The sequence below is a fragment of the Rhinoderma darwinii genome, chromosome 10 (assembly GCF_050947455.1).
Source record: "Rhinoderma darwinii isolate aRhiDar2 chromosome 10, aRhiDar2.hap1, whole genome shotgun sequence".
Classification (NCBI taxonomy): domain Eukaryota; kingdom Metazoa; phylum Chordata; class Amphibia; order Anura; family Rhinodermatidae; genus Rhinoderma; species Rhinoderma darwinii.
The window spans coordinates 40,011,295-40,024,406 of record NC_134696.1 but is presented as its reverse complement, the minus strand read 5'-3'; the positions used below and the strand labels follow the sequence as shown (position 1 = coordinate 40,024,406).

The window sequence follows — 13,112 nt, the reverse complement described above, 5'->3', positions numbered from 1 at the left end:
ATACTGTGTCAGCTATGGGGCATTATACTGTGTCAGCTATGGGGCATTATGCTGTGTCAGCTATGGGGCATTATGCTGTGTCAGCTATGGGGCATTATGCTGTGTCAGCTATGGGGGCATTATACTGTGTCAGCTATGGGGCATTATACTGTGTCAGCTATGGGGCATTATACTGTGTCAGCTATGGGGCATTATACTGTGTCAGCTATGGGGCATTATACTGTGTCAGCTATGGGGCATTATACTGTGTCAGCTATGGGGCATTATACTGTGTCAGCTATGGGGAATTATGCTGTGTCAGCTATGGGGCATTATACTGTGTCAGCTATGGGGCATTATACTGTGTCAGCTATGGGGCATTCTACTGTGTCAGCTATGGGGCATTATGCTGTGTCAGCTATGGGGCATTATACTGTGTCAGCTATGGGGCATTATACTGTGTTGCGGCTATGGAGGCATTATACTGTGTAGCAGCTATGGAGGCAATATAATGTGTCAGCTATGGGGCATTATACTGTGTCAGCTATGGGGAATTATACTGTGTAGCAGCTATGGGGGCAATATAATGTGTCACAGCTATGGGGGCATTATACAGTGTCGCAGCTATGGAGGCAATATACTGTGTCAGCTATGGGGCATTATACTGTGTCAGCTATGGGGCATTATACTGTGTCGCAGCTATGGGGGCATTATACTGTGTCGCAGCTATGGAGGCAATATACTGTGTCAGCTATGGGGCATTATACTGTGTCAGCTATGGGGAATTATACTGTGTAGCAGCTATGGGGGCAATATAATGTGTCACAGCTATGGGGGCATTATACTGTGTCGCAGCTATGGAGGCAATATACTGTGTCAGCTATGGGGCATTATACTGTGTCAGCTATGGGGCATTATACTGTGTCGCAGCTATGGAGGCATTATACTGTGTCGCAGCTATGGGGCATTATACTGTGTCACATCTATGAGGCATTATACTGTGGGGGCAGCTATGGGTGGCAATATACTGTGGGGGCAGCTATGGGGGACATTATACTGAGCAATTACAAGAGCTGCAGGTCCAAGGGGGGAGACGCTGTGTAGCACAATATACAAGGGGGAATTGTTGTATAGCACTATATAGAAGGGAGCGCTGTGTATCACTATATCTAAGGGGGATTGCTGTGTAGCACTATATACAAGAGGGGGAGGGCTATGTGACGCTATTTACAGAGGGAGAGGACTGTGTAGCGCTATTTACAGGGGGCTGTGTGTGGTGCTATCTACAGTGTTTGGCACAATTATATTCATGGGCGCAGTCTATGGTGCTATAATATTTAGGGGCACAGTGTTTGTAGTATTTTATTCAGGGGTGCAGTGTTTGGTGCTATTATATTTAGGGGCACAGTATGTGGCACCATTATAATATTATCTTTGTTTATAGGTGTGGAAATGTTGGAAAAGTGAGGAGCCAAAGACATCTGAGTGGCAAATTCTGCAGAAATGGCTGGGAAAAGTGGTCATGAAGTCTGGACTGGATGGAGAAGAGGAAAAAAACTACGTCGTCACCTGTGAGTCACTAGATTTATAGAGAATCTGTCACCTCTCCTGACATGTTTATTATAGGAAATCCTTGTATTTCACAAAAAGTCTTTCTGCAGTCCAGGACTGATAGACAATTCCCCTTGTCAGGAGGATGTGTCCCTGCACAGTGTGATACTGTCAGTATGTAGGGACACAGCCCTGTGACAAGGGGAATCGTAACACTGTTAATGCTTGCCCCAAAAAGTAGTGTTAAAAATAGTTACGGTGCGGCAGGGCGGCGGTGAGGAAGGGGGGCCCAAGTTTGGGTAACAGCCCAGGGCCCATGGTCTACTTAATCCGCCACTGCTCTAGATCCTCTACTTGACACCTCGAATGGCTCTTCTCACCTACCGTTTGTTTACCTTTGAAAGGCCAAACCCGCCCTACAGCACTTTCTACTAATAGATGCATGGTGCTTATTATACCCGTCCATGCGGGATTACTCACATTGCTCCCATGCCCATGCCGATGACTGCTCACGCTTTTAATACTTATTCTCTACCCACAATTACCTTTCCCTGTGTCAGTCTGCTCACATAGACACCATTACCTTCTCAGACCATTCTCTAATATCCATGTCACTGTCTCTCCCGTTCTCTCAACCATGTTCTTGGAAATGGCGTGTTAATGAAAGTTTGCTACAGGACCAAACTGTGGTGGATAGTGTTTGTAAAGATCTCCAAGAGTTCTTTTCCAGTAACACAACACAGGATGTCTCTTCCCCCGTGGTTTGGGAAACACATAAATGCTTTAATCGAGGAACCTTTATTAAATATGGCTCTTGGCTCAAATGACTGCGGAACTCTCAGTTTACTGATTTAATTTCCAAAATTAGCACTCTGGAGAAAGCTCATAAAAGGTCCCTCGCCATGCAAACTGGAATTGAACTTTGCCAACTCAGAGAACAGCTTAAAGACATATCCCTCTCTCATGCCAAAGCCTCCCTGGTCAAATGCGTCGTCACTTTTTTGAATTCGGCAACAATCCGAGTAAAACATTAGCCAGGGCCCTGGAACCTATGACAATCCCCGAAAACCAATTAGCTATAAAAGACTCCCGAGCAGGTAAAGCCCCAGGTCCGAATGGCCTCACATTATGATATTATAAAACATTACTCCCTGACCTCCACAATCACTTTCTTTCTACATATAATTCACTTACCTCGACTGTCTCTCTCCCACCAGATATGCTCAGGGCACACATATTGGTTATCCCAAAAGAAGCGAAAGATCATTCCCAATGTTCGAACTATAAACCCATCTCCCTCCTGAGTGTAGACCTTAAGTTGTTTGCTAAAGTCCTCTCTACCTCTCTTACCCCCTTGCTACAACATATCATCCATCGAGACCAGGTTGGATTTATACCCACCAGAGAAGCCAGAGATAATACTATTAGGGCCATAAATGTGCTACATTATCTAAACATCTCACCTTTCCCGGCTATCTTCCTATCCACTGATGCCGAATAGGCTTTTGACCAGGTAGATTGGAAATTTCTTACCCACACATTAAAACATATAGGGCTTGGATCCAACATCCTCTGATCGATTGGTAGTCTCTACTCGAACCCCTCTGCTACCGTAAACGTTAATGGCGTACTGTCCGGTTATTTTCCTATCACAAATGGTACCCGTCAGTGCTGTCCCCTTTCCCCTCTCACTTTCATTCTAACATTAAAACCTTCCCTTAGACTAATTCGCCAGAATGTTGACATTGCGGTAGTCAGAATTGAAAGCACTGGACATAAAATTGCCATCTACGCTGATGACCTCCTGTTTTTCTTATCCAAGCCATTAATCTTTCTCCCTAATCTTATCTCTGAGCTATCCCAATACACAGCCCTCTCTAACTATAAAATTAACCTCCAGAAGTCAGAAGCCCTTAATATTTCCCTAACACAGTCGGCCCTTGCATCCCTGTGCTCCTCTTTTCCATTCAAATGGTCTCCATCTACACTACAATTCCTAGGGGTTCAACTTACTCCGCACCAAGCCAACTTTCCTCAACTACTGTCCTCTGTCAAAATAGACTTCAATAAGTGGACACAAGGTACCTTCATGTGGTTCGGCCGTTGCTCGATACTAAAAATTAATGTATTCCGTAGAATACTTTACCTGCTGCAGGCCCTCCCCATTCATATTCCCCGTTCTCTACAGCGCCACCACAGAAGGAATTAAGCATTACACAGTGTCCATTCATATCAATTAATTGTCTGTGTAATACAGGACAGGTCTTCGAGAGCAAAAGACTTTCTTTATAACCGCTCTCCACTCTGGCCAATTGATGAAGTCCTGAACAGTGGACACCCCTTTATTAACTCAGAATTACCAAATAGGGTATATGAAAAAATGGCTTTCAAAAGTGAACAACCTATTTAAGTCTTAAAATAACAGTCACACTTTAAATAGGGAGCAAATCTACTTGATCAATCTAATATTGAGAATGCACTTGAAACAAGAAACTTTCATTACCTGTAATTGGATGAACAAGGAGTACATCAGAGCCAGCAGGCTTAGCGTCCAAGAATTTCCCATGACAGTTCTTAATAGTTTCACTTGTACAAACACCTGAGTCTCTACCTGCATCTGTAAAATCAATGCAATAGATATTCAAGAATTGTAAATATATATACATTTGACCTTGAAATTAGAGATATGATGTTATTCCCTGATCAATGTAGATTTCTATTGATGGCACTGTCCATATTGCTGTCATGCAGTGCTCTGACATGGGCTTGATTTCACCCAGAGACTTATGTGCATTAGGGACTTTTTAAAGATCACGCTGCCCCAATCTCAGTTCCAACTTGTGTATAAAAGACAAATTCCTATAATAGTCAAATTTCTACCTTACTTGCCCTGTTCACATCTGTGTTCAGCATTCTGTTGTTCTGCACCGTCAGAACAAATGCCGGAAACAGAGGTTTCATTGAACAATGGAGACAACCGGCATCCAACAGAACCCATTGACTCTAATGTGTTCTGCCGGGTTTCCATCAGGGTGTCAGTGATTTACCGGAAACAAAAGCGTGGCATGCTGCGCTATTGTTTCAGTTTTTATGGTGGAATCTGCCACTTTGATCAAAAAGACAGACATTCCCCAAAATTTTATCAGTAAAAACTGCATATTTTCCCATACAAAAAGATGACGTACACAGCTCTATACACAGAAATAGAAAAAAGTTACGGGGGTCACAATATGGCAATTAAAAAAAAAAATGTGTTTATAAAACGTTTACAATTTTTTAAAGGTGCTAAAACATAACAAAAACAATCTAAATTTGGTATCACCATGATCATACTGACACGCAGAATTTAGATAATGTATCATTTTCACCGTACAGTGAACACCGTAAAAACTAAACCCATAAGAAAATGGCGGAACTGTTGTTTTTTTCCAAATCCCCCCCATTCTGATTTTTTTTCCAGCTTCCCAGTACATCACACATAATATTATATAGTGCCATTAGAAAGTACAATTTGTCCCGTAAAAACAATACACTACAATACCTAGGGGTTCAACTTACTCCGCACCAAGCCAACATTCCTCAACTACTATCCTCTGTCAAAAAAGACTTCAATAAGTGGACACAAGGTACCTTCATGTGGTTCGGCCGTTGTTCGATACTAAAAATGAATGTTCTCCCTAGAATACTTTACCCGCTGCAGGCCATTCATATTCCCTTTTTCATATTTCTTTAACGTACTTGCCTCCCTCTTTACTAAATTCGTGCGGAATAACAAACTAGCTAGAGTAGCTAAATCCTTGCTATATAGACCTAAACAACAAGGGGGAATTGGACTACCTGACATGTATGCTTACTACAAAGCCACACATCCCAACAGGCTGGTAGATTGGCATCGTCATGCTGACACCAAACTCTGGATCCCTATGGAATCCCATTTCTATACATTGCCTCTCCAGATTTTTTCATGGTTACCCAACTTCCCACCACTCTTCCCTTCTCATCCCACAATCTCCCCTACTTTGGCGATGCTCAAAAGCTCTACAGAAAACCAATTACTACCTACTTTTCCCCCTCCCCATGCTTCCGATATTAGGTCACCCTTCTTTTACACCGGGCTTATTGGATCCCATATTTCAGAGTTGGGTATCCGCTGGCGGGCTACTCATTTTCTAACTGGGGATTCCTGGCCCTCGCTAGAGTCTCTTATTTCTACTCCGGACCCATGTCCATTGGGATTCTGGAGAGCGAACCAACTCCATAATTTCCTTTTCTCCTTTCCATCCCCAGCCTCACTTTCCCGTGTCAAAATACTGTTGGAGGTCCTTCGTTAGAGCAGAGAAGCCAGGTAAAAAAAAAACACAGAGAGAAAGAAGAAGAAAAAAAAAGGGAGTCTCTGACACGCAGGATCCAGCTGTTATCGCATATCAGTTATGGGTTAATAAGAACATTTACAATCCATCTAATCCGTTTAATGAACTGTGCACATTTTTGGGATAGTTTTTCACCTCTACATGTAAACAAGAATATTTACTAACACCAGAAAGGTGGGGAATTGAAAATTGCAATTTGTGTTTTAAAAAGTTGCAGAACTTTCCTATTAAAGTAATAACGTTTTCTTTACATAATAATGGAAAATCCTATGCTCAAAACGACGGAACCCCTGCACAACGGAGACAAACGGAAACCATCCGCACCGGATCCGTCACCGTGAAATTCAATGGTGATGGAAACGCCTATGGTTTCCGTTTGTGTCAGTCAGGGCTCCGTTCTGACGGAAAGCTCAGACAGGATATCGGAACGGAGCCCTGACGCAGATGTGAACGAAGCCTAACTAAGTTTGTACGCGATGATTCACATTACAAGTGTATAGTAAATGAAACGAGGTTTATTACTAACACAAAATATAAAACATAGTATGTGACACGATATATATAAACACGGTGTACTATCAGTATACCTCAATACACATAATAACTCTCAATATATATTAAAGGCTATGTTCACCTTTGAAGGCACTTTTTTTTTATTTATTTTTTAAATAAATAGATCAGTCAGTATGTTTAGTGTAACTTTCTAATTTGTTTTTATTAAAAATTTGTTTTACGTTGGAGATATAGTTCTCTATATAGAACAGCTGTATTGTTTGCTTTTCATCGTTTGCTTTCACTAAGTTATGAATTTAGATGTGATCGTTTACCGGTAGATCCTTCGTGTCACAGATACGCACGACTTGCAGACACAGGGCCCGTCAGGTCCGCGGGACTGACGGATTCAGTGTAAAACAAGCAATACAGCTGTTCTGTATAGAGAATACAGAACACCTGTAGTTCCAAAAAGTAAAACGAATTTTTAATAAAATCTATTTACAAAGTTACACTAATCACACTGACTGATCTGTATATTAAAAAAATAAATGTCTTCAAAGGTGTACATAGCCTTTAAGTATACTAATACTACACGTGGAACACTATCAACAATAAATTAACAATACCCATACAATAATTTCCTATACCAGTACCCACCCAAGTACCTAATTACACATATGAAATACAATAACATTCACTCAGGCTTACCTATGCGACCCTCCCCCACCTGGCTCTAATTGTCCCTGTAACTAAGGGGTTAACAATAAGAGGTATAGGCAGGGGCGTAACTAGGAAAGACTGGGATCCATAGCAAACTTTTGACTTGGCCAACCCCCCTTCCCGTGGTGCCACACACAGCCCCCCTTGTATATAGTGCCCCCCTGTAGATTGTGCCATACAGCCCTCCCCTGTAGATTGTCCCATACAGCCCTCCCCTGTAGATTGTGCCATAGAGCCCTGCCCTGTAGATTGTGCCATAAAGCCCTCCCCTGTAGATTGTGCTATACAGCTCTCCCCTGTATATTGTGCTATACAGCCCTTCCCTGTAGATTGTGCCATACAGCCCCCCTGTAGACAGTGCTATACAGCCCCACTGTAGATAGTGTCACACACCCTTTGTAGATAGTGCCACCCTTCCCCCTGTAGATAATTTATACAAAGTTATGAGAAATTTTAGATTTATGCTAATTAGCTACTTAATAGACAACTTGGCGTGTTATTACTTTTTACCAACTGAGTGTTGTACAGAGGAGTGTATGAGGCTGCCCAATCAGTGACCAATCAGTGTCATACACTTCTCATTGTTCCAGCCCAGCTTCTTTCACTTCACAATCACACTGTAACAATGGGCTGGAACAATGATAAGTGTATGACGCTGATTGGTCACTGATTGGTCAGCGTCATACACTTCTCTTCACAACGCCCAATTGGTAAAAAGTAAAAACACGCCCAGTTGTCTATTATTATTAAAAAGAATTGTCAAAAATGATCGTTTTTCAAAATAAAAACAACTGTTACCTACATTACAGCGCCGATCACATTATGTAGGAGATGAGGCACTTATAATGTGGTGACAGAGCCTCATTAATGCAGCTTAGTGTTATGTGCAGCTGAGTCATGAAGCTACTGCTCAGTTGCTATAGTGCAGGATTATGGTAGGGGTAGGATAAGGGTAATTCATCTAGCAGCCTGGGTGCTGCTGAGTACTGGGAGAAGAGGATTAGGATAGGGTTACAGACGGAATGATACATAGATTGCCTTAAAGGGTTCTTTCCATCTTAGACATTTATGTCTGATAGATACGGGTCCCACCTCTTAGACCCGCACCAATATTAAGAACGGGGATCTCCCAATACCTGTTTCGCCTGGTGCGACACCTGCTGGCCGTAGAATGAGGGAGTGGATTAGTGGAGATAGGGTCACGCATGTGCGACTCATTCCATTCTGTACAATGGCATTCCAGAAACAGATGAGTAGTGCTGCTAGGCTGTTTCTGTAACAACAATTCTGTTCAATGTGAGTTACGAAAACAGCCAAGCAAGCGCTTCTCGGCTATGACAACGCCGGGGGGGGGGGGGGGGGGGGGGAGTATTAACGTTTCATGAATTTTAAACCCAAAAAAGTTGTTTTTTCTGATTGCAATTTTTGCATTGGAATCGCAGCACCCCTACACCTTTTGTGATGACAGGTTAGCTGCTAAAGAACAGGACACGACAGTGGACTATGGGGTCAGCAATCTTTGGCACATCAGCTGTCCTAAAACTATAATTTCCAGCATTCCCTGACAGCCTTTGGCTGGAATAATAAGGGCTTTGGCTGACCATACCAATATGCAACTAAAGTTGCTGACCATACCACTATGCAGTTCAAAGACATGGCTGCGCTTCCCACAGGGTGGCACAATTTCAAATATTATGATATTTTAAAACACTAGTAATCCAGTTGTGCTAAACACTGGACTTGGTTCACTATCAAAGCCACCAGCAGGTAGAAATACCCATCTAACACCACAAATTGAAAATAAAAACTGAACTACAGCACCAGCATCAGCATAAACTACATCTGTGGCTCTATAAATGGCGTAGTGACTATGACGTAAACACATAGCTATTTCCAAATCCTGTGGGAACATGCTCCATAAGGCTGTGTCGGACTTGCGTCATAAATTTAATTTTTACAGGGGCCATGATGGATCTGTTAGATCCGCCATGAGCAGTTATGACTGATCCGTTCTTTTCCATTGACTATAGGCCCTGTTCACATCTGTATTCGGCATTCCATTGTTCTGCTCTGTCAGAAGAGCAGAACAACGAAAATGCCAGAAGCGCAGGCTCCATTGAACAATGGAGATAACCGGCATCCGACAGAGCCCATTGACATTAATGGGTTCCGTCGGGGGGGGGGGGGGGGGCGTTAATTTACTGGAAGCAATAGCACAGCATGCTGCGCTATTATTTCTGGTATTTTTGGGGGAATCTGCTACGGATGCCCCTAACGGAGCCTCCAACGCAGATGTGAACAGGGCCTAACATAATGGCTCAGTTCTGTTTCTGTCAAGTATTAGTTGTTTTTTTGCTGGATACAATACTGCAGCATGCTACACTACTCTGACCATCAAAAAGCAACTGAAGCCTGAGAGAAAAGAAGTAACGGATTTGTGAACAGAGCCTTAGGCCATGTGCACAGCCGTGATTTTCGGGTCGGACGGCCGTGGTGGGTCACCCACGGGCCGCCCGCAAGTCACGGGCTGTGCACATGGCCGCGTGCATTTATTTCTATGAGCCTGGACCGCAAAACATGGCCTTAATAAGACATGTCCATTCTTTCTGCGGTCCAGGTTCCTGGGCCATGCACGCACAGTGGAAACCACGGTCGTGTGCATGGGCCCATAGAAATGAATGGGGCCGCAATTCACCAGTGGATTTTTGGGGGAATTATGACCGCAAAAGCACGTTCGTGTGCATGGGGCCTTACTTTATGGTTCAAATAGTAAAGTAATTCTTTCCACACTTTGTGATTAAATTGCACTTCCTTTAACCGCAGTACTAGACCCTGTGTTCTCTGTACAATCTGCAAATATGAAAACTTATTGTATTGTTTTTATAGTGGCCATTTACATATTTATATAAAGATATCATATAACCCCCTCGGCCTCCTCCTTCTTTGGGGTAAATACATTTAGTTTAGATAACCTTTCTTCATAACTGAAATCTTCCATACATCTTGTTAATTTGTTTGTTCTTCTCTGAACTCTCTCCAGCTCTCTTTTTATGGACTGGTGCCCAAAATTAGACTAGATATTCAAGTTTCATACCAGGGCTTTATAAGGGGGTAAAAAAAATACTTTCTTTTCTAGAAGCAATGTCTTTTTAAATACAAAACAATATCTTGTTAGCTTTTGATGCAACAGACTGGCATTGTGTGACATAATTTAGTTTATTATGAATAATTACACCCAAATCCTTCTATATACAGTACTTTCATATTCCTTTAACGGCTGATACAGGGAAACAATTAATTGTATGTATCTGTACAGCACATGTAGATTAAGGCAGACTTTAGGTTTATTGTCCCTTTAAGAGTGGTGAGACGAAGAAAATTAGGAAAACAAATAAGAGACTACAAAGCTGTTGAACTGCATTCTGATGTCTGGTTTAGTGTATCAGCTACGCCTGTTTTTAATTACTTCCCTTATAGTAAGAATAAACGTTTAGATACTGTATGCATTAGAATTACACGAGTCCCAGTTGACACTTACCTTCTACAATCATTTCCATGGCTTTGCTTATGGTGCTTCACGCAAGTCAGATTTAGCACAAGTGCGTAGTACCACCCACTGGACTACACACTTGAGTTCACTTCTGATGCCGATATCACGTGGTCATTTCCCAGAATAAGGGAAGTCCTGGCAAAGGTTTCTATACTCTGCAGCACCAAGTAAATCAAGACATGCAGAGATTTATTTAAGATTCTGCCAGTCTATTAAGAATCTAGCTTGAGTAAAGGCCCTTTTACATGGCCCAATTATTCACAGAACGCTCATTCCCGATCATTGCCCTGTGTAAACAGAGCAACGATCAACCGATGAGCACTCGTTCACCAGCTGATCATATAGTTTCTGCAACAGAAAATATTATCGTTGTCGGCAGCACATCTCCCTGTGTAAACAGGGAGATGTACTGCTGACATGATGGTAATACATGGGGATGAGCGATCGTAGTAACGAGTGCTCGTCCCCATTCATTACAGCTCATAGCGCCTTGTAAGTGAAGGAGCAAACGAGCGCCGATTAGTAAGCTGTCTCGTTGATCGCCACTCGTTGTTACAGCCAAAATTGGCCGGTGTAAAAGGACACTAAGCACTAAGATATGACAAATTTATTAAGAAGCACATGACTCTTAGTAAATATGTCGCATCTTCAGCAGTCTATTAGCCACTGAATGAGATCTACACCAGCCAGTAGCTCACGTTTATTTCCACTATAAATTACACCAGCTTCTGGTGTAAATTCTAATAAATGCGTCAAGCTGCAGGTGGCCAACGCATTTCCACTAAGCTCTGCCCAATTTTTTTTTAAAAGCTTCAAGGTCGGTGCAAACTACCCAGAAGTCGCAATTTCAGAATTTCACATTTTAGAAAACTGGAGTAGAAACATTGGTAAATTCCACTCACAGTTCTCAACACCGCAATAACGCAATAAACCCTAACCTTTGAAGTTAGGAAAGAGAGACAAGAACATGAGTTGTGACAACTTTTTCAGGTGATCCTTTTAAAGGGGTATTGCTATCTTAGACATTTACAGTATGGCATAGCCGCAGGTGTGCCGTAAATGTCTGATAGATGCTGGTCTCACCTTCCCATCCCAACTGGTGAGGCAGCCGCTGGAAAATCAGTGGTAAGGTGGCCGGGAATTACAGAAACAAGGCTCACTGTACTACACTATTTCCGTAACTCTCATTGAAATGAGCATTTATAATTCTCCCAGACAGAGTGCCCTTTTAAAAGTCTTAACTAGAGGTCTCCAATATGGCTCTGCATCCTTCATTGTAACACAGTGCATCCTGTAAACTAGCGCAGGCACAGTGTGTTACAATGGAGGATGCAGAGGGACGTATCCAGTCACATGCTCCTCCATCCTCGGCCATATTATGGACGGGAGCAGTGGCCATAAGGAATATACAGTGTCATAACAAGGGGGTGTGACTTATTACCCCAAGAAAATGGTGGGGAACTCTAAATAAAGCCAAATACTACATTTACTAAAAATAATATTTATAATGCACTTCGATTAATTTTCCTAAGGTTTTGGAGTGACCGAATCTAAAAGTCCTGACTTGAATCCTATTGAGATGCTGTGGCAAGACCTGAAACGGGCAGTTCGTGCTCGAAAACTATCAAATATGGCCGAATTAAAACAATTCTGCAAAGAAGAGTGGACCAAGATTCCGCCATAGCGATGAAAAAGACTCATCACAAGTTATCATATACATTTGAATACAGTTGTTACTGCCAAGCGGGTCACAACCAGTTATTAGGTTTAGGGGGCAATTACTTTTTCACATGGGTGATATAGGTTTTGAATAAATCTTGGCCTCAATAAATGAAGTTATCATTTCAAGGCTGCATTTTGTGTTTACTCGTGTTGTCTTTATCTTAGATTAAAATTAGTTGGATGATCTGAAACAAACAAATTAGCAAGAATTCGGAAATCATGTGAGGGGCAAATACTTGTTCACAGCATTGTATGTTCACACCTCTTGACTGGGAACACGGACTGGGTCCTCCTATTCTGAAGATCAGTGGTCGACCCTAACCAGTCTGACATTTATGGCATAGTATATCCTACCTTATTGTTTGGGATTGTTGGTATTAGACACCAAAGTGTAAAATATAAAACAAGAAAATAACAGGCTCATAATCCCTCAGGGTATTGTGAAGGATGGTGCATTTGCTTATATTCTCTGTATTAAATCACATTATGAACTATCAAGCAGGATTCCGAATTACGAAGATATTTATTCTCCATTATTTTAATGACCTTTCCTCTACATAGTTCTGCTCAAGTCTCAAAGAAATGTGTCATCTCTTTGTGTTCATTGTGTGGTCTTCATGCATCCATGGCTAGCGGGTTGGCTGAATGGCCAGACATAAATTGCAACTATTTGTTGTTATCGCAACAAACTCCTTCATGGGTAAGAACATCTAACACCACTCTAT

General features: G+C 42.1%; 1 protein-coding gene across 3 annotated transcripts in view; it reads right to left on the bottom strand.

The window, feature by feature from the left end:
- Positions 1 to 10,725, bottom strand: part of IL18 (interleukin 18) — a 43,303-nt gene extending 32,578 nt beyond the window's left edge. For all 3 annotated transcript variants that reach the window (XM_075838780.1, XM_075838781.1, XM_075838782.1), the window contains exons 1-2: positions 10,654 to 10,725; positions 4,034 to 4,147 (exon numbers count right to left, since the gene is read on the bottom strand). In XM_075838780.1, the coding sequence (XP_075694895.1) occupies positions 4,034 to 4,147; positions 10,654 to 10,672 (133 nt within the window). In that variant the 5' untranslated portion in view covers positions 10,673 to 10,725. The remainder of the gene's footprint in view (positions 1 to 4,033; positions 4,148 to 10,653) is intronic.
- Between the last annotated feature and the right edge of the window lie 2,387 nt (positions 10,726 to 13,112).